The sequence below is a fragment of the Centrocercus urophasianus genome, unplaced genomic scaffold (genome assembly GCF_019232065.1).
Source record: "Centrocercus urophasianus isolate 14NV4802_14NV808 unplaced genomic scaffold, USGS_Curo_1.0 seq_30, whole genome shotgun sequence".
NCBI classification, from domain to species: domain Eukaryota; kingdom Metazoa; phylum Chordata; class Aves; order Galliformes; family Phasianidae; genus Centrocercus; species Centrocercus urophasianus.
Window position 1 is genome coordinate 6,191,704 of NW_024884867.1, and position 13,135 is coordinate 6,204,838.

The 13,135-nt window shown below is 39.7% G+C and overlaps 1 protein-coding gene across 2 annotated transcripts in view; it reads left to right on the forward strand.

Annotated features, from left to right (window-relative positions):
- The window catches only part of HECTD4 (HECT domain E3 ubiquitin protein ligase 4), a 66,752-nt gene that overhangs the window by 22,964 nt on the left and 30,653 nt on the right, over nucleotides 1-13,135 (forward strand). The window contains exons 14-32 of one of the 2 annotated variants that reach the window (XM_042829199.1): nucleotides 770-840; nucleotides 1,478-1,583; nucleotides 2,130-2,250; nucleotides 2,668-2,796; nucleotides 3,909-4,033; nucleotides 4,694-4,847; nucleotides 5,108-5,208; nucleotides 6,165-6,363; nucleotides 7,655-7,801; nucleotides 8,993-9,097; nucleotides 9,691-9,854; nucleotides 10,190-10,423; nucleotides 10,652-10,844; nucleotides 11,008-11,112; nucleotides 11,197-11,285; nucleotides 11,784-11,959; nucleotides 12,208-12,343; nucleotides 12,496-12,637; nucleotides 12,738-12,904. In XM_042829199.1, coding sequence (XP_042685133.1) covers nucleotides 770-840; nucleotides 1,478-1,583; nucleotides 2,130-2,250; nucleotides 2,668-2,796; nucleotides 3,909-4,033; nucleotides 4,694-4,847; nucleotides 5,108-5,208; nucleotides 6,165-6,363; nucleotides 7,655-7,801; nucleotides 8,993-9,097; nucleotides 9,691-9,854; nucleotides 10,190-10,423; nucleotides 10,652-10,844; nucleotides 11,008-11,112; nucleotides 11,197-11,285; nucleotides 11,784-11,959; nucleotides 12,208-12,343; nucleotides 12,496-12,637; nucleotides 12,738-12,904 — 2,664 coding nt within the window. The remainder of the gene's footprint in view (nucleotides 1-769; nucleotides 841-1,477; nucleotides 1,584-2,129; nucleotides 2,251-2,667; nucleotides 2,797-3,908; nucleotides 4,034-4,693; nucleotides 4,848-5,107; nucleotides 5,209-6,164; nucleotides 6,364-7,654; nucleotides 7,802-8,992; nucleotides 9,098-9,690; nucleotides 9,855-10,189; nucleotides 10,424-10,651; nucleotides 10,845-11,007; nucleotides 11,113-11,196; nucleotides 11,286-11,783; nucleotides 11,960-12,207; nucleotides 12,344-12,495; nucleotides 12,638-12,737; nucleotides 12,905-13,135) is intronic. The other variant, XM_042829200.1, reaches the window with a different exon arrangement.

Here is a 13,135-nt window from a genome sequence, read left to right on the forward strand (position 1 = left end):
TCTTTTTCTTTTTTTCCTCCTGCCTCTGACTGGGATTCAGATATCAATAGAACCCTCAAACCTAGTTTGCAATGTATGGTAACTTTTCCTGGTGTTTGAATCACATCATCAACGTGAGCCACAGGTAGAAAGGCTAGGAAGTCACACTAAACTTTCTCTCAGTGTAAACAACATACCAGATGCAGTGGAAATGCTAAGTCACAGAGTGAAGCAGTGATTGAGCACCTGGTGGGAAGGCAGGGCCAACCCAGGGGAGCTCAGGTGAATGCAGTGTACCTGAGTGACCAGCAGGGGTGGTGCCAGGATCCACCTGTTCCCAGCCCTTATTTGGGGGTTGGCAGTGGAGATGAGGGTATCTCTTGTTGAGGCTCCTACACACCTGAGGCCCTTCAAATGTAAGCAGCTCTTTTTTTTCCATTTCTGTATCTCTGGCTGCTGCATTTGAGCTCATTTTCATTTCCTGTAGCCAAAGGCTTTGCCACCCTGCTATTACCAAACCGTTACAGCATTACACTGGAGAAATAATTAGTAGGGGAATGGAGGGATGTTCTGGAAGGAAAGAATTCTGTGTTATATTTTCAGCAGTTCAGACAGTCTCAAAATACTGTAGCGACTGTGATCTTCATTGCTTTCTATGTTGAAAGAAACTATTGCCTGGTAATTGTAAATGGTGCATCAGGAACTAAGCCAGAAATCTGTTCTGCTTTTTCACAAGTCCATTGAGATTTTGTTCTTACGTATGTTAAGTAATGCTTTTTTTTTTCTTTAGCTCTGGTTTAAATATCCTGTATCCTGGAGAAGCAGAAATCAATAATTTATTGAAATTGGTCTTAACTGAAGGTGAGAATCTTTAATTGACACGTGAGAGTTTGTATTCCTAATTGAAAATAAAATACAAAAACACTTCTCAACCTTTTGAGGGAGACCAGTTCAGAATACGGAGTACTGGTGTGTTTTGAACCCAGGCTGTTCTAGGAAATGACAGAATGCTTCAGTTTCTGAAGCTGCCTTCTGAATGGCTGTGTGTGCAAAAGAAAATCTGTCTCACTTGAGCAGCTGCTTGAAGTTTGAAGGGTTTAAATCTGTTGTCTGCCAGCGTTAATGATTTTTTTCTGGTCTGGCTGATAGTTTCGAGCCATTTAGAAGCTTGTTACCTGGCAGTTACACAATGACCAGAAGTAATTTTAGTCCTCATTAGAAGAGATATTAATCTTTCTACTTTGAGCATGAAATAGAAGCCTGTACCAAAAGCAGCTGATGCATGGTAATTTATTACTTCATAGCAGTGCGTTCAGGTGTTACAGTCATTGGAATTTAAAACAGTGCTGTGTGCACAGTGAGTTTTAGGTTCATAATATCAACAGCCACTGGGGTTGCAGTGTAAATGTAACCTTTACTGAGAAGTAAGATTCCTGAGGAAATAAACCAACGTTTTATGGAGTTTATTTTTGCAAAATATTGTTGTATTCTGTTTTAGGAGAGAGAAATAGTGGTCTCTCTCAACTTCGCGACGTCATCCTGACAAATCTAGCAGAGCAGCTTCAGAACAACAGATTTGGGAGTGAAGATGATGATCATTATAGGTAAAATAAAACAATGTGCTTGCATTTCCCTGGCTCATCGTGTTGTATGTTTCTGTTATTTGCTCTAGGTAAGCTTGGATGAAATTCTGCTAGTTACTTGTTATCTCTAGTAGCAGTGGGACTTGAAATATCTCTGTGTGGTTAGGATTAGAGCCAAAGAGGGAGGCTGGTTTGGGGCTTTAGGGGAAACCAGAGAATTCTGTGCATGAACTTGAGTTTGGATACCTTGATGCTTACCATGCAAATGGTAACTGTAGGTGATAGTTCTCTATTGCAATTCTGTGGCACTGCTCTCTGTGTCTCTGTTAGGTTACTTTTCAGCAGTAAAACTACCTGTTCAAAGTTGGGAGCAGTCTGTTGTTGTTAAATGTTCTGGTTTGCTTGGTTTGCTTTGTCTCTGAATCTCAAATGGAACAGATTCTTGTTTTGGTGTGATTTTATGAGAGAACTTTGACAGACATTTGATGTGGGCTGTGGAAAAAAAAAAAAAAAAAAACCACTAATTAGATTGTTAACTTTTTTTTGCATCTTTCCTGCATTTTAAAGACTAAATGATGAGCTGTTGCACTACATTCTCAAGATTGTTGTCCGAGAATCTTGTGTCTTAATCACCAAGTGCCAAACTGTATCTAAAGATGATTTTCAAAGGCTTCTTTCAACTGTGCCTGTAAGTAAAATGTATTTTGATCAAGTTGCCCTTGGCTTGTTTTCCTCCTTAAATCCATCATCTTTACTGAATATATCGAGGTGTGATTTTTGTGGCTGTGTATCTTAACAAATACAGCAAAAGAAAATCTTTTATGCTATGCATTAACAATTTCTCCTGACGAAGTAAATCAAACAGTGTATGCTAACAGCTAGAATAGGTTTATAAGTGGATATGTTTTCCCACTGCTTTGATAGCTATCTCAGTCTAAAGGAAGTTTGTCTATCATTAGAACTTCATGACAACATGGAAACAAACTCCTTTTTGTTTGTCCTTCTCCTGTGCTTTTTTCTTTTATACTTGTAAGTAAAAGGATTGCCTGAATCAAGTTTGATTTAAGTGTTTAGATAATGTGAAGTGTACTTATTTATGTTAAAGGCTGCATCTTCGTGCTTGCGGTATCTGATGGCTGTGCAGAACCACCTCCTCAGTAACACTATTTTGATTAAACCTGATGAGAACGATGACAGTGACAGCTCCTTACAGGGAGAGACATTGAAGGTACAGGTAAACACCAAGTTTTATTCCAGCATGGCTCTCTACAGTCAGTGTTCCTCTGACTCCTCTTGTTTCTACAGTGCATTCTCTTGAAGCTGTTTTGAAAGTTCTTTTCCTCTCAGTATTGTTATGTTGCTATGGATTTCTCTTTTCCCTGTTCTTCAGCTGAAATGTCTCAACTTCAGTCTTGTAATGTTAGTGAGAGCAAATGCTTCCCCAAATGTGTGCCATGAGGATAAGAATGTATTGTCATAGACATATGCTAGTCAGTGGCTGGGGGTTGTTTCTGAATGTATTTCCCTCCCCCCTCTTTTCTCCATATCATCTAGATGGTACCATAAAAAGTACTTTTCAGATTTACATAGAAAGGGATTTTCTCATTTACCTTACCAAGCATCAGGATTTTTGTAGTTCTAACTACAAAGCGTGTGTGTGACCATCTTTGTCTCCATGTAAGCCATCATTGGTCATGTGAAATAGCATGAATAGCATTAGAACAAGGTTTATTAAAATGTTATGTCATGTTACTGCTGAAATAGTCTTGAATGAACTCACAGTAGCTGTGTTTGTCCTGGTGTGCAGGCTGCCTTATAGCTTTTATAAAGCAATGCTTCCTCTATAGTAGCACTGACTTCTGAGTTTCTGATACTGCTTGTTAAGCTGGCTTTGCTTCTCTTTGAGGCTCTGTGTGCTTGTAATCCACAGCAGGTGAAAGTTATTTGTTCAGGCTCATTGAGTAAATGCTAAATACTGTAGTGCATCTCCTGTCTCGCCATTCACCGTGTTCTCGTTGTTCAGTTTCTCTCTCTGCAGTGATCCTCATACCTGCTAGGACATTCTGTCACCAGTGCTGTACCTTGGCTGGCTAACAGCTCTCTCCTGTGCTGGACTTGGGGATTCCTTTCCTCTAGAAACTGGATGTGCATCCTGTAATATGCACCTAGTTTCTCCCAGCACTTTGGGGCTTAGCATTAATCAAATTTAAGTCTTGGATGAATCTGCTGCTGCGGGCCTGCCAGGTCACATTATCATTATTTTTGTTTGGAAATCCATCGTTTTTTCAGTTGCTGCTTTTTTCTGTTCTCTAAGAATTGAAGTATCTTAACTCTCTTTGTACCCAGGAGCTGAAGACCAGCATTTTGTCTCTTGCTACACAAATTCTGACGGGATGTGATGAAGTCTTAGAAATGCTGCAGCAAGTCACTACAGCACTAATAAACAGTGATATTGCTGACAGAGAACAAAGGTAAGGCAAGTAAATGTGAAAACAGTGAATAGTTGCTTCCTGCAGCTTATTGTGCAAGCACAACTAGAACTTCTTATTCTGTATGCCATAACTTCAAATTTGAATGTGTAGGAACTGTTTGTTAATATAACATTTGCTCAGCACTTATTGTTTAAAGAATTTAGAGTCAGGCTCTCCATGACAGAACTACTAGCACTAATAATCAACATAATAATAGACACTATTCAAACTGATCAGTTTTCAGTCAGTGGCAGTGGTATTTATGAGTGGGATAACCGAACACAATCTAATTTCTCAGCTGGCAGCATCCTCAGAAGCTGTGTGTGCTAGGAAGCTGGCATACATACTGACCAAACGTAGCTGTGTCGATGGGGCTTTCATCCCATCCAAAGGGAAGCTTATCGTTTTCTGAGTAATTATTAAACTCTTGATTTACTGTCCTCTGCTTTGTTGCTTAGTAGTTGACATCAAAATTGGGATGCTAACACTTTGGAGGAATTGTAATGTCATCAAGGCTCTCATCGAGTTAGGTTTTTTAAATACAATGTAAATGTTTTCTGATTCCTTGATCACTTGCTGCCTGTTAAACAGATTACTTGGGATAATAGTGATTCTATATGTTATGAAGTAGTTGTTATTATGTAACCTTGATTATTTCAGATTAAAAGGCCTGGAACAAATTACAAAAGCTACTATGCTTGGTCATCTGCTTCCTGTCCTTCTGACATCTCTGATGCATCCAAATTTGCAAACTCTAACCATGGCTGATGCCTTGATGCCTCAGCTGGTGCAGCTGGTTCTCTATACAAGTCAGGTATGGCCTTTGTGTCAGCAGCTGTCTAGGTGGTACAAAAGATGTTGCATGCATGTTCTAAGACTGTAGGTTTTTGTCAACTTTCTGAAGGAAGTGATGCACAGATTACGATTAAAGAACTGCTCGGCTGAAAGCTGATGTACCAAGTAATCATTAATTGCCTTTAAGAATATACAATGTAATTCTTAATAAGCTTCAGTAACAAGATCTTAGTGATTGGCTACTTGCATGTTCCTAACATCCTATGTTTTGTCCTGCAGACTGCACTGCTGCTTAAAACTCAGTCTCCAGTTTTCTCAGAACTGAACAGTTCTCCCAGTGGTGTGTCAGAACAGAAAGGGAAATTGTTACATGATGAGAGGTGATTTCACATTTGAGTCTTTTTCATGGGGTAACCCATAAACTGTAACGTTCACATGACTGTCGCTGTGGGATAAATCTTAGAACGGTGGTCTGGAAGGAAATACCAGTCCATCAGTTCTGCAGTGCTCCATAGGGCTGACTGGAAAATATAGAAGCCTTTACAAAACAAAAGTGGTTCATTCTAAAATTGCCTTGCGTATAGAATTCAATGGTTGATCTCTTCAGGATGTTTGCAAGGTGTCTGCTTTGTTGTTTTTTTTTTTCCCTCAAGCATTAGGAGTTAATTCCAAATGCTGCTCCTAGAATAGATTAGGTTAAAGGATGACCATCATGAGAAGATGGCTCTTGAGGTGCAGTATTGAGGCAGTGTGGCTTAGGGATTAAGTGGTTTAATTTATAGTGAGAAATGTAACAGTTCTAAATTCTAACTGAATTCTGGTCTGAACTCAAAGCTGTACTATTTTTGCTTAGGACAGAAAGATTCAGCTAAATTGAATAAAATATGCTTATGTCTATTTGCAGTACTACAGAACGTGTGGTATCAACATGAGATAATGTACAATATTCTACATGAAAACTCCAAAGTTTTCTTCCCCTTCCCGAATTCCAACCTTCAGTGAAGCACAAAGTATATTTTGTGGCAGTATAAGCAACCTTGCTGGTCCAGAGGGATTTTTATTTAGTCTTGACAATCATATATTAGAATCTCTATATAGTTTTGTTTACTTCTTGTTTATGCTTTCCGATATCCAAATTAAGTGTACCAGAGGGAAAAGCTCAGATGTGATGAGTTGGAGTTATCAAAGTTATTTCTAATGTAGACAGTTCATGCTGTTTAAATTCAGCACGTTCTCTGTATCAATACAGAGAGGTGTTTTCAAATACTGTGTGGTTTGAATATATGGCACAAACCCACGTGTGAATTCTAGGACTAATTTCCCACTGTTATTTCAGAATGCTGGAGGAGAAAGAAGAGCCAGGTTTTCTTACAGGCTTGAAGATCCCTGCTCCTTGGGCTGCTGGGAAGACTGTAGAAACAGTTCATCCGGTCAGGGATAACTATAAATTTAAGGAAACTGTGCACATACCAGGAGCCCGCTGTTTGTATCTTAGATTTGACAACAGATGTTCTTCACAATATGATTACGATAAGGTAAGCCCATGCCAACTCAAATTCTTTTTGTGTGTATTGCTGTCAGCAGCACTGTTTTCATCTTTTCTGCCCCTCAGCTTTCTGGGCATTTTATTGCCATTGGTCAGGATAGCAAAGGAGGTTTTTATTGGCAGAAGATGAACGTATGCTGTAATGTCACAGTCTGCTTGCTTTTATGTTCTGAAGTACAGGGATGCTGAGGGGTTATTTCTTATATTGCACAAATGTGAATAACTTTTCAAAGGAGTTCTTGAGTTTCATCTTAGCACAGAGAAGACTAGATTCAAGTGTTATATAATGCAAAAACATTAACGTGAAGAGGTACTGAGATGGAAGATAAATGATTCCTATTTCATTTCTATTATTCTTGTACAAACAAAAAGCGTGTGCCCAATTCCTCTGGTGTTGGTTCAGAACACAGTAACCAATGGTTGTAGATTAGTAGCGAGAATTTTCTTCTAAGCATTAGACTCTGTTTATGACAAATATTCATCACAGATGTCAGGAATGGTAGTAATTAGATACTGAGGGATGTACTCCAGAGGTACAGGCCTTTTTTCCCTTTCATAACCATTTCATGATGGCTCAGATTCTCAGGGTGCCTTTTTATTCTTGCTGTTCAGTTTTCCTTACTAAAATTTAAACTAGCTGCCTACTTTGTAGATCAGTACAGTTTACTTAAATAGGGCAGACCTGGAATAGTTACTTTTTCTGGTGATAAATGGCTTGTTTACATGAATTAATGTGTCTTCAATTTCAAGAAAGAAGTTGATAGAACTGTTCGTTTTTTTTTTTTTCCTTAAGTAATCAGAGATACTTGTGCAGCTTTCTAATTGTTGCCCTGTATTCCTCAGTATTGCAGATGAATATCCTGCAATACTGACACTCCCCACTGTTGCTCATGACTGGTTGAGTTCCTCCAGAAAACTTTGGGCCTCATCATGTTCCCAGTGAAGTGGCTGATGAAACACCAGCTTCGATGGGAGCAGGATCAATCCCTTTGTTTTAAGAGAGGCAGTATGTTCTGGTTGGCTCAGCGTGAGGACTGGAAGTTAGGATTTTTCCTGGTTGTGCTGCTGACTCGCAGTGTGACCTTGGGGACAAGTCACTGAACTTCCTCTCTGCCTCAGTTTCCCCATCTGTAAAATGGGGATAATAATACTTGCCAACTCCCCTCACAAGGCTGTTGTGAGGATTTGTTAATGTAGATAAAGCGCTTTGAAAATATGAAGCGCGGTGTAAGTGCTAAGTATTATTATTATTATTAGATTTTCTTGTTTTTCTCTTACAGTCTAACAGTGTATTTTATGTTTTGAAGTTGGTGATCTATGCTGGTCCTAACACAAACAGTAGGAAGGTTGCTGAGTATGGAGGCAATACACTGGGATATGGCAGCCGTAGTGTCTTAGGAACTGGTTGGCCGAAGGACTTAGTAAAGGTACAGTATTACAATCCACAATATTCCACATAGAAAAATCCTCTTTGGGAATCATGTCAACGCTGTTTTAACCCTTTGAGCAATGAAGTCCCAGCTTTTAAGTGTTACGATTTTCCATGATCAGAGCTCTTCTTAAGTGGGCTGCTATTTCCAAGGACGTATCCGTAAACTTGTCCATCTGCTGTGTGTGATGCTTCCCTTTGAGCTTATCTGTTTAACTTACTGCATCTTACTGGAACTCGTTAGAGGTGGCTTCCAGTCCTGCAACCTCTGGCACTGCTGTTCTCATGCGTACGTCTGCGTGGGTTGAATTCTGGCCCGGTCTGAGGCAGTGCATGTTTTCTTAGGATTGCTATTTTCTCAGTTTTTGTTTTTTAGGTTTTGGGTCACCTTTAACAAGTGGCAAACATAACAACTTTCCAACCATTTGTGTTGGGTTTTAAAATTACATCAGATACTTTTTGCTGTAAAACTTGATTAAAAAAAATGCCTCATGCTTGTCAAAACTTCAGTATTTCAAGAGTTTTATAGTACATTCCCTCATACTGTATGCCACGTGTTGGTTCTTTTCTCACACGTTTGTGCTCCTGTGTTGTCCCATATGAGAACTGAGCTTATATACCTAACCAAATAGAATTGCCCAAAGAAGAACATGAAGTGATGATCTGGAAGGCCATCCCAGACAGTTGTTTGTAACAATGGGATTTTGGTGAATTTTCAGGCCTTGATTCTTTGTGATATTCTTTTAGCAAAATCTTCTACTAATGCCTTGACATTCTGCTCCTTGAAGAGCTTGGTTGTCTTCCTACCTTGCATGACTTTTGCAGACAAATGACAAAAGCATTTTGATGAAAAATGAGGCTGCGTAACGCGAACTGACCCGATAAATTCTTCTTGTGATTCTCCAACAACTTTTCTTTGTTGCTTTACTATGCTTAGCCAACGGCAAAGTTAAAATCACATTGTCCGCTAAAAGATGCTCTTACAGAAAGGAAATCTATTTTTAAAATCTGAGTATGCAATTGGTGATGAAAGAAATGCCTAAATAATGTTCATTAAAAACATTAATCCGTAAAATAAGCCACTTTTATGAAAAGCTTGTTTGTTTGCCTCAATTCTTAATTAAATCTCCTGTTTGTGTTTGTTCTTTTTTTTTTTTTTTTCCTTCCTCCTCCCCTTCAAAATTTTAAGGTGGAAGGAGATACAGTCACCTTCTCCTTTGAAATGAGGAGTGGTCGTGAGCACAACACTCCAGACAAAGCTATGTGGGGCTTTGCTTGCACTGTTCGAGCACAGGTACTCAAACATGACAGGTTCAGCTTAAATCTATCTTCTGTTACATACTTGAGATCAAATAGAAATGTACTTAAAACTGAGGTTAAATGTTAAAATTCAGAACAGTAATAGCTTATTTTGGACACGTGTTTAGGTGTGTAGGATCTAAGTTTTAGCATCCTTAACTTGAGGTGCCCTTTGGCATGTAGCATTCCTAATGTTTTATGAAGACAGTTATCACCAAATGTGTCTCGTGTCATTGGAGGTGGCTTGGATGAAGTCACATTCTCATCCATTGCTGTTTATAGATGAGAATTTCTCTACAGAAATGATTATAACGATACCAGGCTGTAAAGGAGAGTGGGGGGAACTTGAATCCTGCTACTGAGGAGTGAGGACTAGGCCTGTGTGATGAGAGAGAGTCGGGCCAAGGACTGACTGAACCAAAACCACCTTCGCTGTGTTTTCATTTGTTGCTTTGAGTTATTCTAAATACGTTGCTTTTGATCATGGGAGCGTTTTTTCAGTACCTCTCTCCGTAAGAGATGCTGTTTTGAAATACGCGAGGGAGGGACTTTGTGGGGTGGTGCAACTCATCGCTGTTCCTACTGCAGGAGTCTTCAGAGGACGTGTCAGGAGGCCTGCCCTTCTTAGTTGACCTGGCACTTGGCCTTTCTGTGTTAGCTTGTTCTATGCTTCGGATTTTATACAATGGGCCAGAAATTACCAAAGATGAAGAAACCTGCCAAGAGCTTCTGAGATCTAAACTATTACAAAGGTAAACAGGCAAAAATTTCATCTGACGTTGCGTTTTCTGAAGGAAGATTTTGTAGTTGTGCTCAAATCCCATGTTTAAGGTGTGATGCAAAGTTTGTTCAGTGATTCTGTGTTGCTCAAAACGGAGAAAATATTCTGTAGAACAGAGGTTTCCTTTAGAGTAAGGAGAGGAGAACTGGGGCATGTGGCTTTTATCGAACTTAGTGTTGTGAAATAAAGCTGTGTATAAATCCTTGTAATGTTTTTTCTTCTAACACTTCTTTCTGAATGAGGAGGGAGGTTTTGAGGGGAAAAAAACAGAACCCACATCCTTTTCTTGTTGACTTGTGTTTTCAGGTGCCAATGGCAGGTGGAAGCTAACGGTGTAATATCTCCAGCCCTTACACCAAGTCCTTCTCCACTGCCTCTTACTATAGATGAGGACAGAGAATTTACCTATCCTTCTGATGTGCTAGTGCCTCCCATTGGACACTATTTCGATCTGCCTAGGATTAGGCTGCCTCCAGGAATCATGATTAAACTCAGGGAAATTTCTGGACGTGCTCGGCCTCAATTTAGACCTAGCATAAAGTAAGTAGTCATTGCTTTACTTTTTTAACTTGGTTTTTGTTTGAGATGTTTGGTACCAAAGTATTTATTAAAAAAACAACAAAAACCTGCCTGTCAGCTTGGTGGTGTGCATCTGATGTGCTGTACATAGCTGTCTGTCATTGCACTGCCTAGCAAGCTGTCAATGTGAGTTGTCCAAGTTTGTCTGTTATTTTTGCTTAATCAGCTTGGCTTTGCTTCTAACCCTAGGGAAGTGATTCAGCCCGAAGTAATGGAGGAGATGGTAGTTTCATGTGTGATTAAACATCTGAATTTGGTGGATGCACTCCAGTCCCTGATAAACTTCCAGTATCAGGAAGAACATGCAGAAGAATATGATTTACTTTGTAAAATTATGGGAGAGACTTTTAAGAAGCTAAATGCCATGGAGAGACAATTACAGGTACAAAACTATCAAATAAAAGGGTTTTTTAGTTTGTTTGAGAATAAAGATGTATTAGGAACACGTTAGAAATCTAAAAATGCAGGAAGTAGGTTTTTTTCTTCTTCATAGAGCCCTTGTATTCCTTAAGAGTAGGCATCTGCAGTGTTATTTATTTCTTCAGAGCGTGGCTGAGCTGGAGCAGAAGTGGCAGAGTGAGGTGGATGACGCCATGCATGGGAAGCTGGAGAACAACGCTCCCTTCTTCTATGATTATCACTTCAATGAGGTAAAGCATTGTGGCTGCTGTGTGTGCTCATGCTTCTTACTGCTCTCTCAATACACATTCATCCTTTTCCTTCACTTTGATTAGAGCAAGATGAAAGAGCTGGAACTTCTGTGTTCTATGAAGGAAGTTTCTTTTGATGGAAGTGATCTTGAGAATGTGGTCCTGGCACTGAGGTTGGTAGCTGGATGCTGAGCACACTGCATTTTAAGTCGTGAAGTTTCTGTGAGTTCTGTAAGGAACTGTGTGGGGTTGAAGTTTGCATTTGTGCATAAAATGCTTAATGAGGTTGCCCTTTAAATCTCAGCACGCCCTCTGACACTTATGGCTGCTTTTTCACACCGTTTTTAAATGTTTTCAAAACAATTACTAAATTCATTGGAAGGCTTGGAAACTTAAAGGGGAAAAGCAATCTTGGGAAACGAAAACATTCAAATGAACTTCCAAATACAAATATAAATGCAAATACCTTTAGTTTTCCTGCCTAAACATATTAATATTAGTCTCTATAGCTGTGAATACTGATGTAACAAATTGTTTAGTTATTACCTTTTTCCTGCTTTGTAGGCATAAATAATATTGTGTCGCTGTCTTTAAAATATTTCTTCTTGTAGTATTTCAGAAGGCATTACAATGTAATTGAGTAATTCTATTTTCCTTTATCACAATCTCAGGGAGAAGTTCTTTCAAGAGGTGAATTCACTGATACAGAGGACTTACCACCCCCTAGCAAAAACAAAAGCATTAGTTAAAAGCTTGATGAACAGGGCAGAGCTGTTGCTGCACGTCACTATTGCAGCCCAGTCTGGTATCACAAGAAGTATATCTGGAACCCCTGCAGAGACTCCAGGTAAATGTCTCACTACTGGTATTGTACTTCTTTCTTGTTTTCCTCTGTCTCGAAGACGTAATTTATTCCTCTTCTTCTCTTCCCTCAAAACTGAACATGTTTACTTTTTCAAATTAAATCAGCTCTTCTGCAGTAAATTAAGTTGAGCTTTTGTTTTCTTCGTTGTTGCTATAATGATTTTGAAAAGCAGTTTGTAAATAACCTGCTACACCAGGAGTAATGTGCTTTCATGTTATGTAATATTGCAGCCTGTAAGTCTGCATCTGAAACAAAAGTGATATCTCACGCGGTGCGCCAGCCCGTCTTCCTTCGCAGTATGTCAGCACCATCTGACTTAGAAATGATTGGTAATGAAGATATCGAGTTTGCTCGATCAAGTCAAAGGTACACAAGGCTTTATTCAACTAAGCTGCTTCACAATAACATGGCTTGTGTTGGTAAAAACTTATTATTATAAACTTTGCAAGCGTATCACTTGTTCTTTTTAAAATGGTGTTACCTATCTGTTCTCATGTCTAATATTGTGTGTTCTTTAGGCGACGCCACGTTACCAGCCACAGAAGCAGCTCTTTCACTCTTCTGCAATCGCTGGCCATTGAGGATAGCAGAGATAAACCTACATACAGTGTCTTACTGGGGCAGCTCTTTGCTTTCATTGGAACTAACCCTGACCAAGCGGTATGCCCTTTTCAATCTGCTGAACTGCCCTGCTCTGGAATTCAAACTCCTGTTTGCTGAGGTGCCTTGCTTGTGTCTCATTAACAACCCGATGTTGTAGGTATCCAGCAGCAGTTTTCTGCTCGCTGCTCAGACGAGGTGGCGGCGTGGCAACACGAGGAAGCAAGCCTTAGTGCATATGAGGGAGCTGCTGACTGCGGCCGTGCGGGTCGGTGGGGTGACGCACCTCGTGGGCCCTGTGACCATGGTGCTTCAGGGAGGACCAAGGTTGGTTTGTAGCTCTGAAAATAATACTTTGGTCTCTGTAGGAAATGGCAAATTGCACTGCGTAAGACAGACCGTGAGAAGTATCTCGAAGGTTGAGAGATCAGGTTTGCAGAACTGAGCTTGTAACACCTGCTTGCATTGGGCTTTGTAGGATGAAAAACTTCCTCAGTGCACTTATTTGGCGGTAGATTTCTTTCATTTCATGCTGAGGTGATACCTCCAGGTATAGGG